The sequence below is a fragment of the Serinus canaria genome, chromosome 2, assembly GCF_022539315.1.
Source record: "Serinus canaria isolate serCan28SL12 chromosome 2, serCan2020, whole genome shotgun sequence".
NCBI lineage: Eukaryota > Metazoa > Chordata > Aves > Passeriformes > Fringillidae > Serinus > Serinus canaria.
Window position 1 is genome coordinate 4,780,835 of NC_066315.1, and position 22,568 is coordinate 4,803,402.

Consider the following 22,568-nt stretch of genomic DNA (forward strand, 5'->3'; position numbering starts at 1 on the left):
GCAAAGGCAAACAGGGGAGATTTATAAACTGTGTTTTTTTCATTATTTCTAATATGATAAAGAGACATGTTGTCTTCTAAGCATTGCAATCCGACAGCAGTGTTTTCCTTGGGCATGAGCCAAAGTTTTGGCTCCTCTTTTCTTTTACCAAACATGAGCCCTCTGGGATGAGTCACTGGTTCTCAATGGGCTGCAGCTGCTGAGCCAGGAAAAGGAGCCCTCGATGCAAGACAAGGGATCAGGAGATGATGTGTCATGTGGGTTACACAGGGAACCACATCACTTCCCACAGCCAGGCTGAGTGCAGAGCACCACCAGGCCTGCAGGAGATGGACATGAAGCCAGGACTCCGCAGGACCCACTGGGGTTTGGGTACCACATTTAATCTCTGGTCAGCTGGTCAGAGTCCGTGGCTTCACCAAAAACTCCACTTTGGCAATTCAGGTACTTAAACGAGCTGCAGCAACTCATTGCTGTAAATCTGCATCCTGAATCATCACTAGCTCCTTGCTGTTAACCCCTTCTCCATTTCTCTCCCATCCCAGGACAGTCAGTGGAATTACACAAGGGAAGCAGGTGGCTGGAGATCTCATAAACCAAGCATTTCATAGAATCAGAGAATCATTTAAGTTGGAAAAGACCTCGAGTCCAACCATTAAGCCAGCACTGCCACATCCACCACTAAGCTGTGTCCCTAAGGATGGTGACTCCACTGCTTCCTTGAGCAGGCAGTTCCTGTGCTTGGTTTCCTCTTATGAGAGTAGCTGAATGAAAAAATAAAAAGGATCCTGAGGCACAATTCAGTGAGTAAGGGATGTGTGACCACTGGTGCCCAATATAGGATGAGGCAAAACCTTTTCACTTCAGCCACTTTTGTCAGTGCTGAGAACCAAGTACATTAAATCTTGCTAACCTACAACTCGCCTTTTGTCAGTCAGCAGGTGACAAGCTCGTTCCTGTGCTAGTGGCCATCACATCGCAGCGGTGGCATTTAAAGTACGAACACCGTCAGAGCAGGGCGAGGCTCGGTGCCACCGATCTCAGCACAGGGTCGCTGTCACCGTGGCTGAGCCTCAGCACAGCGGGGCCGCGCTGCAGCGCCGGAGCGAGGCGGTTCCCTGACGCTGCTGTGTGAAAGATAGAGTTAAAAAGATAAGAGTTAAAAAAAAACCCAAAAAACAACAAACCATCCAGCAATAAGAGCGACAGGCCGGGGCAGGGCTCTGCTGAGGCACAGGGACCGAGACAAGCGACCTCGCCGCGGTCCCGCTGCCTTGCAGGGATGCGGGACGGGACGTGCCCGTCCCTCGGGATGGGCTGGGGGCGGACACGGGGATGGGAGCAGGGCGGCGCCTCCCCGGCGGGGCGGGATGAGGGGCCGGGCAGAGGGGCACGGAGCCGGCCCGGGTGAGGTGGGAGAGGCCACACGGAGGGAGCATGTCGGGCACGGTGGGCACGGCCATCTGCCTGCTGCGCTGCGACCTGCGCGCCCACGACAACCAGGTAGGGAGCGCCGCGGGTTGCTGTAGGGACGGCGCTGCTGTTTCGGGCAGGATGGGGAGGGATTCTCCTGCATCCCGCCCCAGCAGCTCTCACGGCCCGTTCTGTGTTTCCAGGTGCTCCACTGGGCTCAGCACAACGCAGATTTCGTGGTTCCCCTCTACTGCTTCGACCCTCGGCACTACCTGGACACCCACTGTTACAACTGGCCCAAGACGGGGCCCCACAGGCTCAGGTTTTTGCTGGAAAGTGTGAAGGATCTGAGGGAAACGCTCAAGAAAAAGGGAAGGTAGTTGAGAAAGCACCCTGCAAATAACACATATATTTCTGTTTCCTTTCTTTTCGACCCATACCTGTGCTGTGACTCGGATCATGTGCTCTGGGCTCGGGTGGTGGCTGATTTCAGAGCTATTTCAGAGAGCCACAGCCCTTCTGTTAGATACAGCAGGGTCCTGTGTAGCCCCTGTTGTGGTCACCTGCAGGGGGACAAAGAGCCATCCAGGTTCTGTGCCACCTGGGTTTTGCTTTCTCAGGTACCCCTGAGAAGATGAGTGTCAGCCCTGAGTGCTTTGCCCAGAGTGCTGACAGTGGGAAACATGAATGGCAGAATTTTGGTGGGCAATTTCAGTAGCCACTGTTGCCAGGAGCCTTCCTTGTCCCTGGAGAGCTTTCCCTGGGAGTTGGCTTGAGACAGACCAGCATGGAGCCTGGCTTCTGAGACTGGAGTGTAACATGTCCTTATGCCCTGTCCTGCTAAACCCAGGCTTTAGACTCAGATATCCTTGTTTTTGATGCCTTTAGAACTATAATTGAGGTGAAGAATCCACTGCCAGATAATATCTGGCTTTGCAGGGCAAAAGATCATGGAGTCATAGAATAGTTTTGCTTGGAAGGGAACTTTAAAGGCCATCTAGTCCAACCCCCTGCAATGACCAGGGGACATCTTCAACCAGATCAGGTTCAGAGCCATGTTGTGTCTTTCCTTGAGTATTTCCAACCTCTTTGAGAAACTTGGACAAGGTGGATCAGCCAGCCCTTGAATCTCTGTAGTGTGTGAGGATAAACAGATTCACTTTTAGGTAACAGGCTGGCTTTGTGCCCAGTCATCTTTTCTAAGGCATCCAGAGTGGCAAAAATGTGTTTGACACAATCTAAGCCCCAGAGGATTACAAACTCTGTTCAGGGGCTCCTAAAAAATGCAGGCTGGTCAAATCCTGTCTGTTTGCCCCCACACACTGTTTGTGCTCCATAGAAAACTAGGACACGAGTGCCTGCTTGGGCTGGGATGATGGCCTCTTGTGCACATAAATAACAATAACATCAAACCTATTTCAGGCCAGTATTTTGTATTTTAGTACCCTGGTTGTGAGGAAGGGGAAGCCGGAAGATGTGGTCTGTGATCTGATTACTCAGCTGGGCTCTGTCACTGCTGTGGTTTTCCATGAAGAGGTAAGGGAAATACTCCAGTGACACAGTTAAAAGATAAAATTGTGCTGTGAAGGTTTCTTCCACGACCAAGTGGTGATGCAGATCCTGTGTGTTCAGAGCCTTTCTTAGCTGTGGTGTTGTTAACCTTGGGTAGTTCCTGGGATGGGGATTCCCTGTGTGGGAGTGCTCGGTGGGGCAGAGGGAGGAAGGTAATGTGGAGAAGCATGAGAAGGGCAAGAGCAGGGATCAGGGTCTTTGTGCATATGGGAGCTGCATTTGTGCTGCCCTGGCCTCACTCTTTTGTTCTCCCTAGGCCACGCAGGAGGAGCTGGATGTGGAGAAGGGGCTGTGCCAGGTGTGTAGGCAGCACGGGGTGAAGGTTCAGACATTTTGGGGCTCCACGCTGTATCATCGGGATGACCTTCCCTTCAGGCCTATTGACAGGTGGGCTGCTCTGTGCTGTCACCCCTCCACTGTCCCATGTGTTTCTCACTCAGGAGGGCTTCCAGTCCTCTGGTCCCACAGGGAAAGGACCTATTAGTCCATCTGTTTGTGCTTTTATGGAGCAGTGCTGTCATGCTCAGTCACACAATGGGGAAGCAGCACATTCAGCCCTCTGCACCTGTAGGATTTATGCTTCTGTATGTATAAAGCCAAGGTGTGTGTATGACCACCCTTTAGGGGGCTGAAAAAGACCTCTAAGATCATCAAATCAAACCATTAACTAAGCCAAGCCCATCAGTAAACCATGTCCTTCAATGTCACATCTGCACATCTTTTAAATCCTCCAGGGACACTTCCCTGGACAGCTGGATAGCTTGTTACAGCTTGTTCCTGACCACCCTTTCTGTGAAGAAACTTTTCCTAATATCCAATCTAAACTTCACCTGAAGCAACCTTATAGAACCATTAAATGGTTTGGGTTGGAAGGGACCTAAGAAATTATTTACTTCCAGCCCCTCCTTGGTGTGTGTACTTTTCACTGCTCCCTCAGTAGTCACCTGAAGTGTGGTTGATGGAGTTGAGTGATTCATGGTATTCTGTAGAAAATATATGTAATAAGGACAGACAAGTCAGGCCATGAAAATGCCTGTTTTTCTCCTTTGACTGAAAAGGCACCAGGAGGATGTAGATTTTTACACTGACATCAGCTCTGTTAATCAGAAGTTAGGTGAGATAAATCTGGCTCTCATGGATTTCCCCACCAGGGCACACCTTAAATTGAAAAGGCACAATTTGACTCAGAGGCAGAAAGAAATTGGTGACTGTTATCCCCGGGGGCATCTGCCCCTATTGTGCCTGGCAGTGCTCAAAGGGGCATCACAAAGGTGAGAGGACAGCCTGGAATGCTAATCCTGCTCCTGAGGAAGGGCTGTGTGGTGTGGGGGGAGGCAGGGCAGTGACCTGGCTGCTCCCATCTCTGCAGGTTGCCTGATGTCTACACCCACTTCCGAAAAGCTCTGGAATCCGGGGCCAGGGTCCGGCCAACCCTGCGGATGGCAGATCAGCTAAAGCCCCTGGCTCCAGGGCTGCAAGAAGGGACTATCCCTACAATGGAGGATTTTGGGCAGAAGGGTGAGGAAACTTAATTTGGAAGTTTCTCTAATGTAATCCTGCTTAGATTCTGTTCTTAAAAATATTCTGCTTAGGTCTGTTATGAAAAGTGTGTTTTACAAAGTGAATAATTTCCTGCTGCTTCAGATTCCCAGATGTTCAGCCAGGCTGAATCAGGTACCTGCACTGGCTGCACTTGAGTTTTGATGGTTAATACAAACCAAACATCTTGCAGTGCATATTATATTCTGTCACAGAAAAAAAATCTTTTTGTAAAAATAAAGAGGCCACTAGTGCCTGAGAGATATATGAAATATAGTCCCTAAGGATGATTGGATTATCACAGCCCTTTCAGTCTGGGAGGTCCTGTAGAAGCATCTGTCTTTAGTTAAAGGAATAGGCAGATACTTGTCTTCAAATTAAAAGAGAGGAGATTTCAATTAGATGTGAGGAAGAAATTCTTCCCTGTGAGGGTGGTGAGGCCCTGGCACAGGGTACCCAGAGAAGCTGTGGATGTGCCATCCCTGGAAATGTCCAAGGCCAGGCTGAATGGGGCTTGGAGCAGCCTGGGATACTGGAAGGTGTCCCTGCCATGGCAGGAGGTTGGGTTTGGATGATCTTTAATGTGCCTTCCAACCCAAACCATTCTGTGATTCTATGATATGTCTCTTGCTGAAAACCAAATCACAGAGGCAGTGGTTGCCCTTCCAAAAGCCTCAGTTCACTCACTCTGCAAACACAGGTAAAATCCCTGTATGGGAATTTCATACCCTACACCTGGGTAAGAAACATCCTTAGTGACTTTTAAGATGTTTGATATGACCCTTATTTTAAAGGAAGACGACACAATCTTTTATGCCCCCAAAGCTGACATCCCCACTACTGAGCATCCCTAGATTTTAAGCTCCCTGCCTTTGAGATGCTTTCCCAGGGGTTAACAAGGTGTTGGTGTTTTCTGTGCCAGATCCTGTGACTGATCCCAGAACAGCCTTTCCCTGCAGTGGAGGAGAGACCCAGGCTTTAATGAGGCTGCAATATTATTTTTGGGACACGGTAACTCTTACATTTCCTTGCCTACATCCTCCCCCTTGTACACAAGGCTGTGCAAGTGGGTGAGGCTGTAATTTCACTTCCTAATGTTTCCTTAGCTCCCGTATAAAATGTTGCAAAGGAGGGAATTAGCATTATTTCAGTTTTTCAGAGAGACAAACTAGACCAAAAAGAAGTCATCTGGGACTGGGGAATGTAACCAAATACTTGGGAACCTAGTTTACTGGCCATCTCTCTGAAGTAATTTTTCCATTAACTTCTGGGACTTGGGACAAAATTTTGTCTCCAAATTTTTTTCCCTGCTTTACCTTGATTTGCTCCTTCTATGCTCATGTCCCACATCACCAGCAATGTAGTTCCTCTGTTTTGGAGGAGTGAAAAGTGCCTTGAAGGGCTGGAATTACAAGTGGGGTGGGGAACAGCTGACCCAAGTTCTGCCTGCAGTTATAAATAGTAGGAGGTTTCTGTAGTCTGGGTTAAAATCTTGCAGCCAATAATGACAGCTACTATTTGTTTCCTTGCTTTGGTGGAGTGAAGGTCCTGCTGACTGCATGTTGTCAGACAGTTTTGGAACTTCTTTTTGGTCTAGTTTGAGGAGCTGTCTTAAATTTCCTATGTCTGAATTCAAAGGTACATGTCCTGATTTTCAACAGCATCAGCCCCAAGCAGTTTTCTGGATAAAGGAGGGAGCACCTCTCCAGTTGAGATGGGTTAAAAGTGTGGTGTTCCCAGTGCCTCCCAGCTCTCAGGCATCCTTTCAGCTGTTTCCCAAATTCCTGCATTCTTTGCTTTTGGGGAGCATTGTCCTGGTTTAACCCCATAAGGCAGCTCAGCCCTACAGCAGCTGCTCCCTCAGTTCCTGCCAGTGAGATGGAGGAGAGATTCAGAAGGATTAAAGTGAGAAAAGTCACGTGTTGAGTTAAAGGCCATCTAATAGGGGAAAGCAAAAGCTTTGTGCACAGGCAAAGCAAGGTAAGGATTCATGTAATTCTTCCCACCAGTGGGCAGGGGTTCAGCCACCCCCAGGAAAGCAGGGCTCCATCACAGTTACTTGGGAAGACAAATGGCATCACTCCAAACATCCTCACTTCCAGCTTTGTGTGCTGAGCATGACATCATATGGTCTAGAATACCCCTTGGGTCAGCTGGGGTCAGCTGTCCCAGCTGTGTCCTCTTCTAAATCCTTGTGCACCCCCAGGCTACTCAGGGTGGGGTGGTGAGAGAAGCAGAAAAGGCCTTGAGTCTGTGTGAGCTCTGCTCAGCAGTAAGGAAAACATTGGTGTGCTCTCTGCACTGTTTTCAGCACAAATCCAAAACAACCCTAGATTAGCTACAACTGAGAAAATTAACTCCATCCCAACCAAAATAAGTACAATGCTTTTACTCTTGGTCAAGCATTATTATAATCAGAGCTGGAAAACCTGTTCCGTCTTTTTTTGTAATGCAAATATTGTCTCCCCCAGTGAGCTACAACAGCACTTTAGCAATTGTAAGCTGTGCAGTGAAGGTGATCAGGGAGAGATTGGTCTTCCCTATGTCCTCTGCATTGTCCATGGAATGCTTAGAACATGGAAGATCTTCTGCTTCCTGCTGCAAATGTGTGGGGCACAGAAACAACAGTGGTCAGGGTTCCTGTACCTGAGTGCTGTCACATATGGACGGGTTTGATAGTTGGTTTGTAAGTACAGTTGAGTTAATAGAAGAAATAACAATTGATGATTTTTGCGTGTATCTATAGCAAAGAAGAAAAGTTTGTTACCATGAGAATAGATTAGAAAAGATACATAAAAATTTTTGTAAGCTAGGCTACGTGTATAAGTAGATGTGTACATGTGGTTTATTAAATTTTTGTAAAACTTTTACTAATTATATGAACACTTTTGCACCAATAAATATAGCAGTTAATGACTCAAAATTACATTTTATTAAGAGTATATAAGGTAGAGAACACAGGGAAAAAAAACCTTTTCATTTTAACAGCAACAGTCACACTGGTTCTATAACCCCCAACAAGCAGCCACAAGACTGCCAGTTCCACTGGTGCTTTTCAGTGGCTTTCTGATCCAGAATCAGATAGAGATGGGCAGGGAGCAGCACAGCCAGGTGCACAGTGCTGTAGGCTGAAGCAGGGAGCCCAGCTTGTGATACAGCCCAGAGCTGTAATGAACACTGCTGGCCTGATTGATGCCTGTGTGCTGGGGGCAGGAATTGGGCAGCTGTGCAGTCCTTGCAGGCAGCCATGAGAGGGAGCCCAGCCCTGCCAGATTGCTCTGGCTGCAGAAGGAAAGAACAACAAGCAGTAAAGTATTCAAGCCTTTTGTTCCTTTGCTCTCACAGAATCTGGTTGCTTCTTACAAGGAGACTCGGAATGGGCTGGTGGGAATGGATTACTCTACGAAATTTGCACCATGGTAAAGATTTTTGTTGAGACTGAAAAATCCTTTTCTCCTTCCATCCCAAACAGATGTTATCTGTCTGCTGAGTGCTGCTGGGCATGGGTGTCTAGGTGTGGTTCCTTTGGCCCTTTTTATGGTGTTAGAGCAGCTCTGAAGCTGCACTTCCCTGGTACTGCTGCAGTGAGGCAGAACTGTGCCAAGAGCTGTTAGTGCTGGGAGCACAGTGTGGACAGGGAGCAGGAGGGACTCACCATTTGCCTTTGGCTTCGTGCTGCTTTATGTGGGAAGGGAAAGACAGGGAGGCAACACAGCTTCAGTGTGTTGGCAGGGCTGTATCAGAGCTCAGCCTAATCCTGGTTTCCTGCATAGTCTGCAGAATTCACTGCCATTCTGCAGGGTGAAGAGACACTTCTGATTATTCCTGTAGGAAAGGATATTTTGTGTGGGTAAATATTTTGATTTTTATTTAGGGGCTTTAGTCCCTAGTGCTAGAAGAGGCAGAGTTAATTCCAGACTGGAACTGAAGCAGCAGCAGAGCCCAGTTCAGCCTAAACTCAGAGCATTTGGATTCTCCCAAGAGAACTGCAATGAGAACCAAATTTCAGAAGCTGTTACAGGTTGGGATTTCTTGTTCCCAACGAGCATTGTGCTGTGATGGTTGCAGTGGATGGCTCCATCTGGTGGCACTTTGGGATCCCAGGACTGCTGGCTCTGTGGAAGTTTGTTATTTGTGGTCTCCACTTGAGTTTTTCCAAGCTGGCCATTTGCTCAGAGCCAACAGTTCTGATCTGTCTGCCCCAAATTGTTCCTCTGTCACATAATCAAAATCAGAGCAGTTCAAGTTGCAGCCAGTCGTTCCCATCTCATACTGGCCATTAGAGCTGGTCAGCAATTAAGGGAAAACTCTTCAAAGTCTTTCTTTCTGTTTTCCACAATTCAAAACATCCAGTTTTTCCACAAGCTGTAGTGGAAATGGCAGTAAAATGCATTTCTAGGAAAAGCAAGGTAAAAGCTGTTCTTGATCACTCTGTATGATAGGGTTGGAATCTGCAAGTTCTTTCCTGTCTTGCAACAACACTGTTTTGGAACAAATGGAAGGAGTCCAAGGGGTTGAAATGCCAGAGCAGGGTTTAATTCCCTAGTTTTCCTGCCAGGGCTCAGATTTTCAGCAGTCACTTCACTTTCTGTGCTTGCTCAAATGAGCCACTGAGGTTCTGCAGGAAAAGGAGCCCTGGGCATTGGATAAGGAGGTTTGTGGTAAAAGGAGAGGTAGGACATGTCATGCAGAGGATGACATTTGAGATTCTTTTCTGGGTGTGTCATTGGGTTTGGTAAATCATTTAGACAGAACTTGTCAAACTTGAATAAAATGATTTATCTCTATAGTATGACTGTTACTCCTGTAACAGTCATACTCCAGGAAGGAGAGAATCTTAATTCTTGGAAGAGAATTCTCTCTCTTGAAGAGTTGCAGAGAAGTTACAACTTGACTAAAGCCATTTAGGAAGTCGGGGCAGCACTGCAAGCTGAACAAAATTTTTAGACAACAACTGTAGACACAAAACGGCCCCTCTCTTCCCTCTGAGCTGGCATCAAGCTGTCAGTCCTGCGTGGCATTCAGGACATCATTCCTTTGCTTTCAGGCTGGCACTGGGCTGCATCTCACCTCGATACATCTATGAGCAAATCCAGAAGTATGAGAGAGAGAGAACAGCAAATCAGAGCACATACTGGTATGTCTTTGCAGCATCAGCATGGCTTATTTTCTCTGAAAAGGAACCTGGTATTTCATGCACAGGAGAGTGATTTGTTAACTCTCTTTGTAATTAATGTTTGGTTTTCCTGTGCCTGCTGGCTGGTTCCTCTGGGTTGCACTGTAGTTCTCTTTCAGTACAGATTTATTAGTCTGTCTTCAACACCCAGGCACTTAGTAAGTAAAGATTATGAGTGCCAGTTGTCATTATTATTGCTGGGAAACCATAGCTCATGATTTTTGAAAAAGTCTCAGCAAATCAGCACCATCCATCTCTGTGTTCTTATGGGCTAAATGAGAAGGAGGAATAGTTTAAAAGTAAAAGCCAAAGGGTTTCTCAGACTGAGGATATGAGCCCAAAAGTCTCACTGACTGTGTGATTTGTGTAAATCTCATGGTGTTTGAAGGTCCCATGGCCACAAGTCCAGCAAGTGGCCCTGTGTTTGCTCAGCTGCCTGGCCATGACCACCACATCAGAGCAGAGAGGAAGAGGGCACTGGGAACTGGGTTTAATGCATCCCATCCTGTCACCCATGCTCTTTCTCACCTCTCAGTTTATCCATCCCTGGGCTGGCCTTGAACTTGTTCAGCTCTGTCCAGACACTGTGAATCAGAACCTGGAGCTCTGATAGAGAAACAGGGTCATGTTAGAGCCTGGCCTAGCACTAGATCTGGATGGGAAAAATCCCAAACCATAACATCTGTGCAAACTCTAGTACTAAATATTCATTTTGGTTTGTTACATTTGCAACATGTCAAACAGCACAGTGGTTAGTAAGGAACAGGCAGAACACTGCCAACCATTCTGGCCAAAATGCTCAGTTTCATTAAAATTCAAATTGACAGATAAAGTATCTACACCCTGAAGTGTAGATACTTTATCTGTGAATATCTGTAGATTCTTTATAAGTGAAGTGTATGGTTTTGGTTTTTTTTTTTTACTTCAAAGACAGTTAAGAGAGGAAAGAATTCAAGAAATGAACATACTCCTGTTTTCCATCTAACAGTCAGCCAGCCTGCTGGCAGCTGGCATGCCATGGTGATTTTAGCATTTTAAAGTGTTCAGTAATTATAAAAAGGAAGCTGTCAAGCTCCCAGGAAGTCAATTGTACAATGAAGTACAGGTCATGGTGGCTGCACATTGAACCTCAGTGTTATGACACTGGTTTTTAGGATTTGGACAGTGTCCTGTTCATGTTGGACATAGGAGGGATTTCTGCTCTGAAAGGATGATTAGACATGGGAGTGGATTTCCCAGGGAGGATGGTGGAGTCACTGTCCCTGAAGGTATTTATGGAAAGACTGGACTCAGTGCCATGGTCTGGTTGACACCGTGGTGTTTGGTCAGAGATGGGCCTGGATGGTCTTAGAGGTCTTTTCCAGCCTTACTGATTCGCTAATTCTGTGATTCTGTTCCATAACAAGATTATCCAGAAGGATCTTGTCAGCCTAAAAATCAGCTGAGCAGAGAGCTTCCCATATGGCATAGAGTTGAAACAGGTTTCTGAGGATGATGTGCCATCATTTTATAAGAAGCTCTTTTTATATAAAAGATTTTATATAAAACTATCCTTTTTTTTCTGTGGGCCTAGCACCTGATCTAATGGGTTGGAGCACTGTAAACCAGTTTTGAAAGGTGTCTTAGAGTCTCTTGTCAAGGTAATTGCTTAAATCAACACAAATAAATCAACACAAAGCTCTCAGGAATGTGCTGATGTGCTCGTTCCTGCGGAAGTGTGAAGCTCAATCAGGCCCTCGCCCTGCTCTGGGGAGAATTACACCCCAGCAGGGATGGAGGAGGAACATGTTTCCTGACACTCTGCTCCTGCACGTGAGCTAAGGAAAGCTTCCCAAGTGATTTATGCAGAGTTTGCTTTCCCTGCAAGCCAGGCAAGCAGGCCTGGGGAGAGAACTGGTGTCGCCACATTTCTCTTCACAGTGAAAAGCAAGGCACAGTTCTTCCCAAAAACATTTCTGCGTCTCACATTCTCTGAACCGAAGAGAAAAGAAAACACAATTCTTATTTGCTATGCTTGTGTTGTACCAAAGTAGAATGCAATATGGAGATTGTTTACCCAGAGTGATGGTGTTTTGTTCCTTGGCCTGTCAGGGCCAAGTGTGTGTGTGTGTTTGTGTGTGTGTGTGTGTGTGTGTGTGTGTGTGTGTGTGTGTGTGTGTGTGTGAGAGACAGTCAGGTGACAGTCACAAGATTCTGTGCAGTGGTGAGCAGAGTTGAGTGCTTGGCAGATTCAGTTTAGATGTAATGTAATATAGCATAATATAATATAGAATAATATAGTATAATAAAGTAATTAATTAGTCTTCTGATATCAATGGAATCCTCCTCATCATTTCTGCCACGGGGGTCGTCCTGTTATGATACCCTCATAGTGAATAAACTTCACAGTGTTAATGGTGTGTGGTATGGAAGCAAAATCCTTGTTCAGTTATCATATCTGAGCCACAGTGAAATACTGAGATGGTTTTGTGTTTCAGGGTCCTGTTTGAACTGCTGTGGAGGGATTACTTTCGGTTTGTGGCCCTGAAGTACGGCAGAAGGATTTTCTCAATAAGAGGTGTGTATGGATCACCACATTTAGGGGGGACAGGTACTCTCATACAACAGGGAGAGTAAGAGGAGAGGCTGTTTGTAGCATTCACATTCTCTGAAAAAAATCATTCGCCCAGGATTTTTCTCCTGGGAAGCTGAGAAGCCTCAGAGAAAAGGAAAACAATTCTTATCTCATTTGCTTCTCCTGTGTTTTGCCCATGTGGAATGTGTTTGGAGATTGTTCACCCACAGGTGATTGTTCCATTGCATTCTGCTGGGAGTTGTTTTCACTCTTGGGCCAATTATGGCCAAGCTGTGTCGGGACTCTGGAAAGAGTCAGGAGTTTTCATTATTATCTTTTTATCTTTCTGTAAGTATCCTTTCTATATCCTTTAGTATAGTATAATATGGTATTCTTCAATATAATATAGTATCATAAAGTAATAAATTAGCCTTCTGAGAACATAGAATCAGATTAATCATTCCTGCCTTTGTCTGGGCATTCCCAACAAATACAATAGCTGTTGGCATTAAGTTGTACAAATGTTCTTCTCATGGTGCTTGTGTCACCACCCTGGAATGCTGCTGGGAGCTCTCTGTTAGCACAGAAGTGCCTCAGCACCACAGTGCTGGACACTGATCCCCAAATATGATTAGATACAGGGAGTATTCTTTGACACATGTCTGTGGGAAACAGCAGCACAAACACAGTGAAGATGCTGTTTCCAGAGACATTCCACCTTTCAGCAGAATCCAGGCTTCAGGCTTGCCTGAGTTCTCCAGAGGACCTGGGACAGAGCAGGAACTGACCCAGCAGGGTGAATCCCAAGAAACCAGATACTGCACCACATAGGAATCAGAATGAGATCTGGCTCCAGCCCCAGTGACAGGAGTGTGCATGTGAAATGGGGGTCTGAGCACTCAGTGCAACAACAAGTACCCAGTCCATGTGTCAGGAGACCCTGCAGGTGATGCCTGTGCTGGGTGAGCTGCTCTGCAGGTGGTGCAGCACTGGCTTAGATGCTCCAGGGCAGCCTGCCTGGCATCCAGCTGTGGCTGCAGAGGGACACATCTTCCTCAGGGTCTGTGTCACATCTACCAGGCCTGTGTGGCTGTCCTGATGGCATTGGATGGCAGTGGTGGGCCTGACCTTGAATGTTTGTAGCTAGAGCTGAGTTGTCCCTGCTGCCTCTGCTCCATTGCACAGAAGGCTGTAATTGCCACTGCATCCTGCAAACATGAAATCATACCCCTCATCTGTTCCTATTCCATTTGCAGGGGCAAAGTGTTACCTGAGGCTTCTGCCAGGTAATTCTGGGTGTAGTACCTGCTAGAGAAACTGATTGCACATAAACTTTGTTCTGGAGTAAAGCTGAAAAAGAAAATACCAGTGTGGGCCAGAGCACATCTCTGTCCACTTGTGAGGTCTGAGTAATTTTTAATTAAAAAAGGAAAAAAAAAGCAAACATCAGCAAAACAAATAAACAATGTCCATTAGGGCTTGAGCATCCTCTGTGTGCAAAAGACACCCCTTTGCAACACTGGGGGGGAGGAATGGATCTCTCTGAACCTGTGCAGAAGGTTTGTTTGTAATGGCACTGGGAGGCCGAGCTTCACCCACACTCCTTGTGTCAGCCAAACTCCCCTGGCTGTTTTGTGGTCTGAGTAGCTGCCTGTGTCAGTATTTCTTCATCAGCAGGTCATTATTTTCCTCCACAGGGCTTCAAAGTAAAGAGATCCCTTGGAAAAAGGACCTTCAGCTCTTCAGCTGTTGGAAAGGTCAGTAGGAACCATGGGTTTGGCTGGCTGTGTTTTGTTCTCCAGCTGTCTGTTGGGGCTCACACGTGCTCTAACACTGACTCAGGTCTCTGTTGGGGAGCTGCCAGCATGGTCAGGGCTGGCATTTAAACTGGCATCACCAAGGTATGAATGTGTGTGGCCTCCCTTCCCAGACTGAGCACTGAGCAGCCCACAGGGTTACCCTGCTTGTGAGGTGCACTGCAGGTAGATTTTCCTGCCCAGGAGGGAGTGTTTGTGACCTGCTGGTCCCTTCTGTTTAGTCACACAGAGGCTGACCAGCCCTTCTTATCAATATTAGATTGCCGTGCCTGCTGTGTTTTGGTTACAAGGTTAAAACAGATTTAGACTAAATCTAAATCATCTTTTGTAATCCCACAGCCTTTTCTTGAGCTGTTACAACTTTGTTGTTGTAACCTGAATAGCAAGCATAATATCTCAAAACTTGGACGGACAAACAGATTAACGTATTAGAATCAGTGCAGTACACACCTCTGTATCTTTTCTCGTGTTAATGCCACGTGTACCCATTTGCACACAGGATAAAATAAATCATCCAGACACAGTAAATCTTTTCCTTAACAACAGACAAACTCTGCTTTTCAGGTTCTAACCCTGGGGGATTTGTCCAGTACATCCCTCTGTTAGTCACCTGTCAAGAATCTTTCTGTTCTTGGCCCATCTCACTATTTTCTGCATATTTATTTTACTCTGCAAAATTCCCTGCAACCCACCTGATTGTTTTTCCAGTCTGAAATTTTTCTGTACTTTTTTTTTCCTTCTTGCCAAAACTTCTCCCCAGCTTAATTTTCAGTATGATATCTAATTTAATTTCCAGTGGATCTTAGTGGCTGCACTCCAGCTAAACCACACTGAAATCTCTCCCTGCTGCTGTGCACTGGCACTGTCTTGGAAATGGCTGTGAATACATGACCACAGGCAGGTTTATGAATGCCCAAAAGCATCCTGATACCCCAGTGCTGTGTTTTGTCTCTGCAGAGGGCAAAACTGGGGTTCCTTTTGTGGATGCCAACATGAGGGAGCTGAGTGCCACAGGCTTCATGTCGAACAGAGGGCGGCAGAACGTCGCCAGCTTCCTCACCAAGGACCTGGGGCTGGACTGGAGGATGGGGGCAGAATGGTTTGAATACCTGCTGGTAAGACTGGGCCCCTGGTGTGCCTGGAGTTTAATGACAGGCAGGAGGACAGCCCTGATTTATCAGAAAGGGTACAGGTGATGGTCAGTAATTTTCAGGCTGATAGACTGCGTAGATACTTTTTTCAGGATGAGAGCTTCTCAAAGATCACATAAGTAAAAGGAATTTTGCCACAGTGGAGCTGCCACTAACAAAAATGCAGTGAGGAAGTTTGCAGTAAGCTTTGGTTCTCTCTGCAGGGTTTTAGCCAGAGATCTGTTGCACTTGACAAAACTTTCAAACATGAAGTATGCTAACAATGCTCTGATTTGTTCATCCCAGAGGCTGGGGAGGAGGGCAGTCCAGAAATAGAACATAAAAAGAAGTGTGTGCTGGCACAGTGTCTATGCATTGATGGCTGTGGACTGGAAGCCAGCTAGACAGGCACAGGCAAGTAGGGACAATGGCTGGATCAGCTTCCACGGATCTCCACCCTGGCTGGAGGCATCCTTCTTCATTCTGGGGTGTTACAGGCCTCCCTGCCAACTGGAGCACCAATTCCTCTCATATATCAATCAGCAGCTGCGTGAGCTCAGTTAAATAGCTGGGTCACTTTTCTGACCTCAGTCCCCATGGATTCTCATGGTACTGACTGAAAAAGGCCAAATACTCACATCAGGTTCACATTAAAGGTCTTATCTGTGGGATACAGGAGGCAGCTGGCAATCAGAGAACTTTCCCCTCACTTGGAGTGCTGGATGGGCAGAGAAAGCCCAATTGCCTTGCCAATGTCTGCAATTAAAAGATATTTTTTTGTGAATGCAATTTTTTTTAAACTTCGTTGAAGCTGGTCTCTGACATGGCTTTGGCTGCAGGAGGAAAATCTGGGTGCTCTTCCATGCCAATGCTGTGAGCAGCAGTGGGCTTGGACAACAACACAGTGCAGGACTTCAGGATCATCCAGAAAGGGGTTTGGGGAGCTCCATGCAGTGGTGCTTTTCCAGATAAGAGGAAGAGCCTTCCACAAGTGTGTCCTATTCGACAAGTGAGGAAGATCTGGAAGGTCTCACACTAGAAAGATGCTGCCTGTGTTATCTACATTTATTCCTAAGGACATGAATACCAGCTTTGCTGAAGCAGAGTTTAGCATACTGCACTGGCCCTTTCTCCAAGGGAAGCCCCAGATGCTGATGGCCACTGTAGGTTGGTGTGGCACAGGCTGATCCTTGTGCCCTTTGGTCCCATCTTGTGTCACACAGCTCTGTTACTGTAACGTGGTGGTATCCCCAGAGCAGCACACAGGAGACATCACCTTGGTGGGGAAGACATGGCTGTAGAATGGCCAGTACAGAACTGAAACTGGTCTCACTTGCCTCTAAAAAAGGGAAAGCAATGCCTATTTCATCTCCAATACTGCCAGCAAAGGCCCACCAAGTGTTTGTGTGTGCCATCCATACCAGACAGGCAGGGAAACTGAGCCACAAGGTCTCTGCAACCTTCTTGAGCCAGGGGAAAGGCCAGAGACCACTGGTGTCCTGAACTGAGAATATCTCAGCTCTGACTTCAGTGATTTCATTCCCAGGGTCAGTCCCCAAGGAAAGGCAGAGAAACAAACAGAAGAGAATGCCAGGAAGGGGCAAGGCTGAGGGGGAAACGAGCCTGCCTCCTCCAGGCCCCCTTGGATTTGCCCTCACCTCCCACACATGCTTTCCAGCACGTCAATCACACAATCAGGCCTCCAATGGCATCTTTCTTCCCTCCTTATCTCACCAGCTGGAGGAAGTGAGCTGGGAAAGGGAAGCCTGGTGTGTAGGGAGCAGAGCTGGCTGCTGCTCACCCTGACCCCGGCACTTACTGGCCCTGTAGAGAAAGGGCAGCTTGACAGAGCCCATTCCCTGAGCCTTCTGCCATCCTGAGCACTGAGTTCCTCACTCCAAGGAGTGTCTGAGATCTTGCAAACATCTCTGGGCTGGTTACTGCTGTGGCTGCAGTAAAGGGAGAAGAGAACATCACTGAACCAGCTCTTTTTGTCACAGCTGCTGCTTTTACAGCACAGACACCTCTAGGAATGCTCAGAGATCCCAAACTCCCTTGCTATCACTTCCACTCCCCTCCTGAGCAGGGTTTGAATTGTCCTACAGCTGGAAAACTTCTGGTGTTGGATTTAAGCCACCCTGCCCAGCTGAAGAGCACTCAGATGAGATCATCTTCTGCTCTCAATTGTGCTTGTTTCAAAAGCCCTGCTCCATTTTATATAAGCATCCTTAAGAGTTTTTATTTGTTTAGAGAAGGAATAACTTGACAATGGGAGAAAACTGCATTGTTTGTATTGTTTGCATCCTCATATAAACTGTGTGGTTTGTCTGCACAGTCTTGAGTTAGGCTTCTCTCCAAACTGCCTGGTAGAATCAGCAGAGATGATTTGGCAATGTGTGGTGTCTGGGTAACTGGTCAGAAAAAGTTTTCTCTGGTATTTAAATACTTTCTTTTGGAATATGAGCATTCAAATGCTATGGCTACTTGTGAAGTCTGCCAAATGATGGCAGAAAGAGAAGGATTTTCCTTTAAAAGGAAGTAAACTGGAAAACACTTTGGTTGGACTTTTATCTGTTTTCTGACCTAAGGATCATGATCTGAAGTAGTCTGGGAAGCTGATCCCAGGCTAAAAAGCAGCCATGCAGGTCCTTTCCTGAGCCAGATGCCTGTACTAGCATGGGGGAGCTCTGACCACCCCAGTCCGGCTGGAGTGAATCCCATTCAAGGAAATTTCCCCCTGAGCTAAAGGATGGACGAGAAGATTGACCAAGGGCCAGCCCAGCTCTTCTGACAGTTTTCTCCCTCTGTTCTCAAGGTGGATTACGATGTTTGTAGCAATTATGGCAACTGGTTATACAGCGCTGGCATTGGCAATGACCCACGGGAGAACAGGAAGTTTAACATGATCAAACAAGGCCTGGATTACGATGGGAATGTAAGTCTTGTGTGGCTGTTTTACAGGGGTGAGTGCAGGGAAGGACATGTGGTGTTTTAAGGAGCAGAGGAGATCAGTGTGCTGTGTGGATACAAAACCAGTTCTTGTGTCTCCTGGCCAGCAGTCAGGCTGGTTCCTAGGTGTGCACAGGACAATGTAATTTACCAGCCTGCTGCTGTCCACAGGGATGTCCCCACACCCTCCCTGGTCAGTGTGTTAAGTGTTTCATCACCATTTGTTATGAGTCACAGCCACATCCCATCAGAACATCACACAGATGCTTCCCTGAGCACAGAGCAGCTTCTTGAAGAACTCAGGAGTTACCTGAGAGACAGAACCATTCCTTGAGAGGTGCTGAAGAGTACATTAAACCTGTGACTCCTCTGACTATCCTCTCTGAAATTGCAGATAAGTTGCCCTTTTCTGTCATACTTACGTGTCCTCTGAACAGAGAGATTTAGCTTTCTCAGGATTTTCCTGAGAGAAGCAGAGAAAAGAATGATCAAAACAATTTTTATCTCATTTGCTGCTCCTGTGTTTGTGCCCATGTGGAGAATGTGTTCTGGAGATTGTTGACCCGAGGTGATTGCTTGATTGGATTCTGGTTATGGTGTTTTGGATTCATTGACCAATTGGATCCACATGTGTGTGTCGGGACTCAGGCAGAGAGTTACAGGTTTTCTAGTTAGTTAGTGATAGTTTTTGTTAGTGTGATATAGTGTAATATAGTTATAGTATAATATAGTAATTAACTTTCTAATATCGTGAAAGTCTACACGTCATTCTTCCTGCCCATTGGGCATAGTAGCACCAATACTTTCCATGTGCTTAGCCTGTATTCACAAACTGCATTACCTGTTTCCTCACTATTCCTTAGCTTCATGTCAGGCTGTGCTGTTGCCTTTTGGCACTGTAGCTGGCAGGATTTAACAAGAAATCAGAAATTGGTCCTAGTAGAGTACACAGCAGTAGAGTTAATAGGAGAGATTCAGGAACACAAGAGTGTGCAGCTGAGGTAGCCATCCTATTTTCCTTCAGTCACAGGAAACTTCTTGGGGGTCACTTCATTTCAGGATGTCCTAAACAGGAGAGATGAACAGTGCTGAAAATGCACCTCTGCCTCCCTCCTGTGCCTGCAGTGTGAGCATGGGAGAAGAGCTCCAGCATCCAGGTCTCTAGGCACTAATTCTGGGTGGAGGATTTAGCAAGAGGGGGCTAAGGCTTGTCAGAGGAACTGATGCTGTACAGCACCAGCTTTCTCCTGGGAAATCTGGCTCCTCTCTTTTCCATTGAGAAAGAGCCATGCTGGGAAGCACTTACAGATTGTCACTGAATGGATCCTGTCCATTGGTTCTTTTTGCAGGGGGATTATGTCAGGCTGTGGGTGCCAGAACTGCAGGGCATAAAGGGAGCAGACATCCACACCCCCTGGGCACTGAGCAGTGCTGCTCTCTCCCAGGCAGGAGTAACTCTGGGTGAGACCTACCCACAGCCAGTGGTGACAGCCCCAGAGTGGAGCCGACACATCCACCAGAGGCCTGTGAGTACTGGGAGGGCTGGGATGGAGTGGGAGGGCTCCAGGGGCTGCTCTGCATCAGTCTCTGTGAGTTCTGCTCTTCTTTCTCAGGTGTAAAGGGAAAAAAGTTGTTTTAATGCAAGCTCACATTACATCACAGCAGGAACTATGCAGCCAGGATTATTTAGCTGTGTCTCCTACCCACTGTGGTGAAGGATGTAAGTTTTTGCTGCCTCTATGTCCCTTGTATAGTTTAGCAGGGCTTAGCCACAGCATTTCCTTCTGAGCATCCTTCCATGCCCTGGCAGCTCCACCAGAGGGATGGGGTTTCTCCAGGACCTCCACTGGTGTGACCACCCTCCAATACAGGTAGACAGAAGAGAAACAACCCAGTGTCCTTTCTGTTCAGGAGGTGGAAGTAAAAACAACCAACTTCCTACTTGAGTGCATCCAAACTGGAGTCAGCAAGACCTGTAAATATGGGGACTGCTCCTTGCACTTTGCTTTTGAGTGTATCTTCCCTTTAAAATGGGGGAAGGATAAGTTGTTGATCCTGCAAGCTTTTATCTGCTCTCTGGAATGCTGTTCTTGGAGGAGATGGGTATGGAAGGACATGGCTATAACCAAGGGTTGTGTATCATAAGTGTTCAGCATTTTGCCTTTCCCCCATGCATCTACCTTGCCTCCTCCTGAGTGAGGATACTTTGTGAAGGCTCAAATTTAGGTATTGTCAGTGAAGAATGAAGCACGCCCTCATTTCAGGTTTTAATCCTAAGGTGCAGTACCAAATTTTTAGGCCAGATTCCTTTGCCATGAGTAGAAAGTTTTGTGGAAGCAAAGCCTTCTGTTTCACCCTGGCTGTTGGAAGGCCTGGATTAGTAACCTCCTGGAATGAGAGAAAGGAGCTCCTGCTCTGCAGGAGCACCTTAGTGAGACACCAGTTTGAGGCAGTGATGAAAAACTTGAAGCCAAAAAGCTTCTCCATCAGGCAAAAATTCAGTTTTGTTCAACTTTCCCAGCTCACCTTACCAGAAACCCTGGTTTCCTAAATCCCAGCCTAGAGCAGTGCCTGTCCGGCCTTCCTGCCTTTTTGAGTGAACTTGGGAGGCAGAAGTTCCATGTGCACTTTCTCTTGGATGTCAGCACTGCTTTATGACCAAATCCACTCAGCAGCATCAGTAAAAATCTCGCTGTTCCTTGTCATTTGCCACAGGGAGGAAGTCCCCATCCCAGGGGCAGGAGGGGACCAGCACAGCACAAGGACAGAGGGATAGATTTTTACTTCTCTCGCAAGAAAGATGCTTGCTGAAGGCTGAAGGAGTGCTCAGCAGGAGGTTTTGCTGAGGGTGACTAGATAATGGTTAATCACCTTGAACAAGCTAAAGATACAGGTTTGGCATGGTAAAATAACACAGGATCTGCCTGTCTGGTGTTCCCAGGGACACTCACTGGATGTCGGTGTTTGGAGGTTGTGTATTAGCACCTCTCCTTACTATCTGGAGCCAGTGGTTTATGTAGCAGGTGTTTTCAGACAGAACTGAAACTTCTTATGCTTATTTTTAATTTTTTTTAAGTTTTAAACCCACCAATCGTTGTGCAATTAAAAGTTTTGCTACTGGAATATTTTGTCTTCCTCATTTCCACAGAGCTCCACAGATAGAGACTGCAGGGGATGTTCTTTTACTGTGTCTCCTGCAGTATTTTGGAGAAGCACTGTGTTCCTCCTGAAAATTTCCTTGCCTGTTGGTTTGGTACCATCCTGGAAGCTGAAAAATGTTCAGTTCACAGCCAAGAATTGTGTTTGACTCAGCATCAAAACCAATTTGAAATGGATCCCTAACCAGTTTTAGGATTTTATTTTTATGCAGAATGTACTAGCTGGAAGAGTTTGGGAATTTGGAGATGGCCATATTTGTGCTGTCATGGAGCATTGTCATCTGAGGGGAACGCAGATCTGAACACTTTGACCACCAAAGATGGGACATGGTTCTGGATTTATTGCTACTAGAGATCCACTGGGCCTGTTCCGTAAAAAATAACTGCAATATTGTAAAATCTGTGAATGCTCTGGGTTCATAGGTTCAGGTCTGGGTGAGAAATAAACAGAAATTGAACACAAGAGCAAGTTGTTCTGCCAAAAGCAGAAAAACCAAGTGATTTTGAACATAAGCCCTGTCAAGACCACATTAACAATTCTACCATTTGTTGTATTAATGGCCTGGGCAGGAATGTAGCCAAGGTGATTTGGGGGGGAAATAGAGTGAAACAGCTTTAGTGACAGCACTGTTCTCTGTCACAAGACAGAGACACACAGCACAGATCCCTGTCCAGGCCACTCCAGAGGGCAGGGCACTATGTTTGAACAAAGCACAGCAAGAGAACCAGACAATCAGATTTTTGGAAAAGTCCTCTGAGATCATGAAGTCCAACCTGTGACCAAACATCACCGTCTCAACTGAGTGCCACATCCAGTCTTCCTTAAACAGCTCCACCTCTCAGGGGAAGCCCATTCCAATGTAATCATCCTTTCTGTGAAAAATATCTTCCTGATGTACAGCCTGAACTTAACCAGCACAGTTTAGAACTCTGTCATCCTGCCCTATCAGTTATTGCCTGGGAGAAGAGACCAGCTCGCACCTGCCTACAGCCTCCTGTCAGGAGGGAGTTATAGAGGGTGATAATAGATCCCCTGGCTTCCTTTTCTCCTGATTAAACACCCCCAGCTCCCTCGGCTACTCCTGGCTTCCTTTTCTCCAGATTAAACACCCCCAGCTCCCTCGGCCACTCCTCACAGCACGTGTGCTTCAGACCATTCCCCAGCTCCATTCCCCTCTCTGGACCCGCTCTACTTTCTGAATGCTCTCCTTGACTTGAGCCCAGAGCCGGGCACAGCACTCGAGGTGCGGAGCACAGGGG

At 46.8% G+C, this 22,568-nt stretch overlaps 1 protein-coding gene across 2 annotated transcripts; it reads left to right on the forward strand.

Moving 5' to 3' along the window:
• Nucleotides 1-1,375: 1,375 nt before the first annotated feature.
• On the forward strand, nt 1,376-21,755 carry LOC103813054 (cryptochrome DASH-like). 2 transcript variants are annotated; one of them, XM_030232356.2, is made up of 14 exons: nt 1,376-1,503; nt 1,617-1,789; nt 2,856-2,949; nt 3,242-3,372; nt 4,355-4,503; nt 5,447-5,535; nt 7,870-7,943; nt 9,572-9,661; nt 12,178-12,257; nt 13,952-14,011; nt 15,029-15,186; nt 18,017-18,136; nt 19,500-19,676; nt 21,299-21,755. In XM_030232356.2, exons 1-14 carry the CDS (start codon nt 1,438-1,440, stop codon nt 21,455-21,457), a joined length of 1,620 nt encoding a protein of 539 aa, XP_030088216.1. In that variant the 5' UTR covers nt 1,376-1,437; the 3' UTR covers nt 21,458-21,755. The 2 variants fall into 2 exon arrangements, with proteins under 2 accessions (XP_030088216.1, XP_009084513.1); XM_009086265.4 differs by having other exon boundaries at nt 20,866-21,426.
• Nucleotides 21,756-22,568: the final 813 nt, after the last annotated feature.

Bases quoted from the DNA above. Each gene is read 5' to 3' on its own strand.
- LOC103813054 (XM_030232356.2), top strand. From the start codon at position 1,438: ATGTCGGGCACGGTGGGCACGGCCATCTGCCTGCTGCGCTGCGACCTG. The intron at 3,373-4,354 runs GTGGGCTGCTCT...CCATCTCTGCAG, and splicing joins CCCTTCAGGCCTATTGACAG to GTTGCCTGATGTCTACACCC. The intron at 7,944-9,571 runs GTAAAGATTTTT...CTTTGCTTTCAG, and splicing joins TCTACGAAATTTGCACCATG to GCTGGCACTGGGCTGCATCT.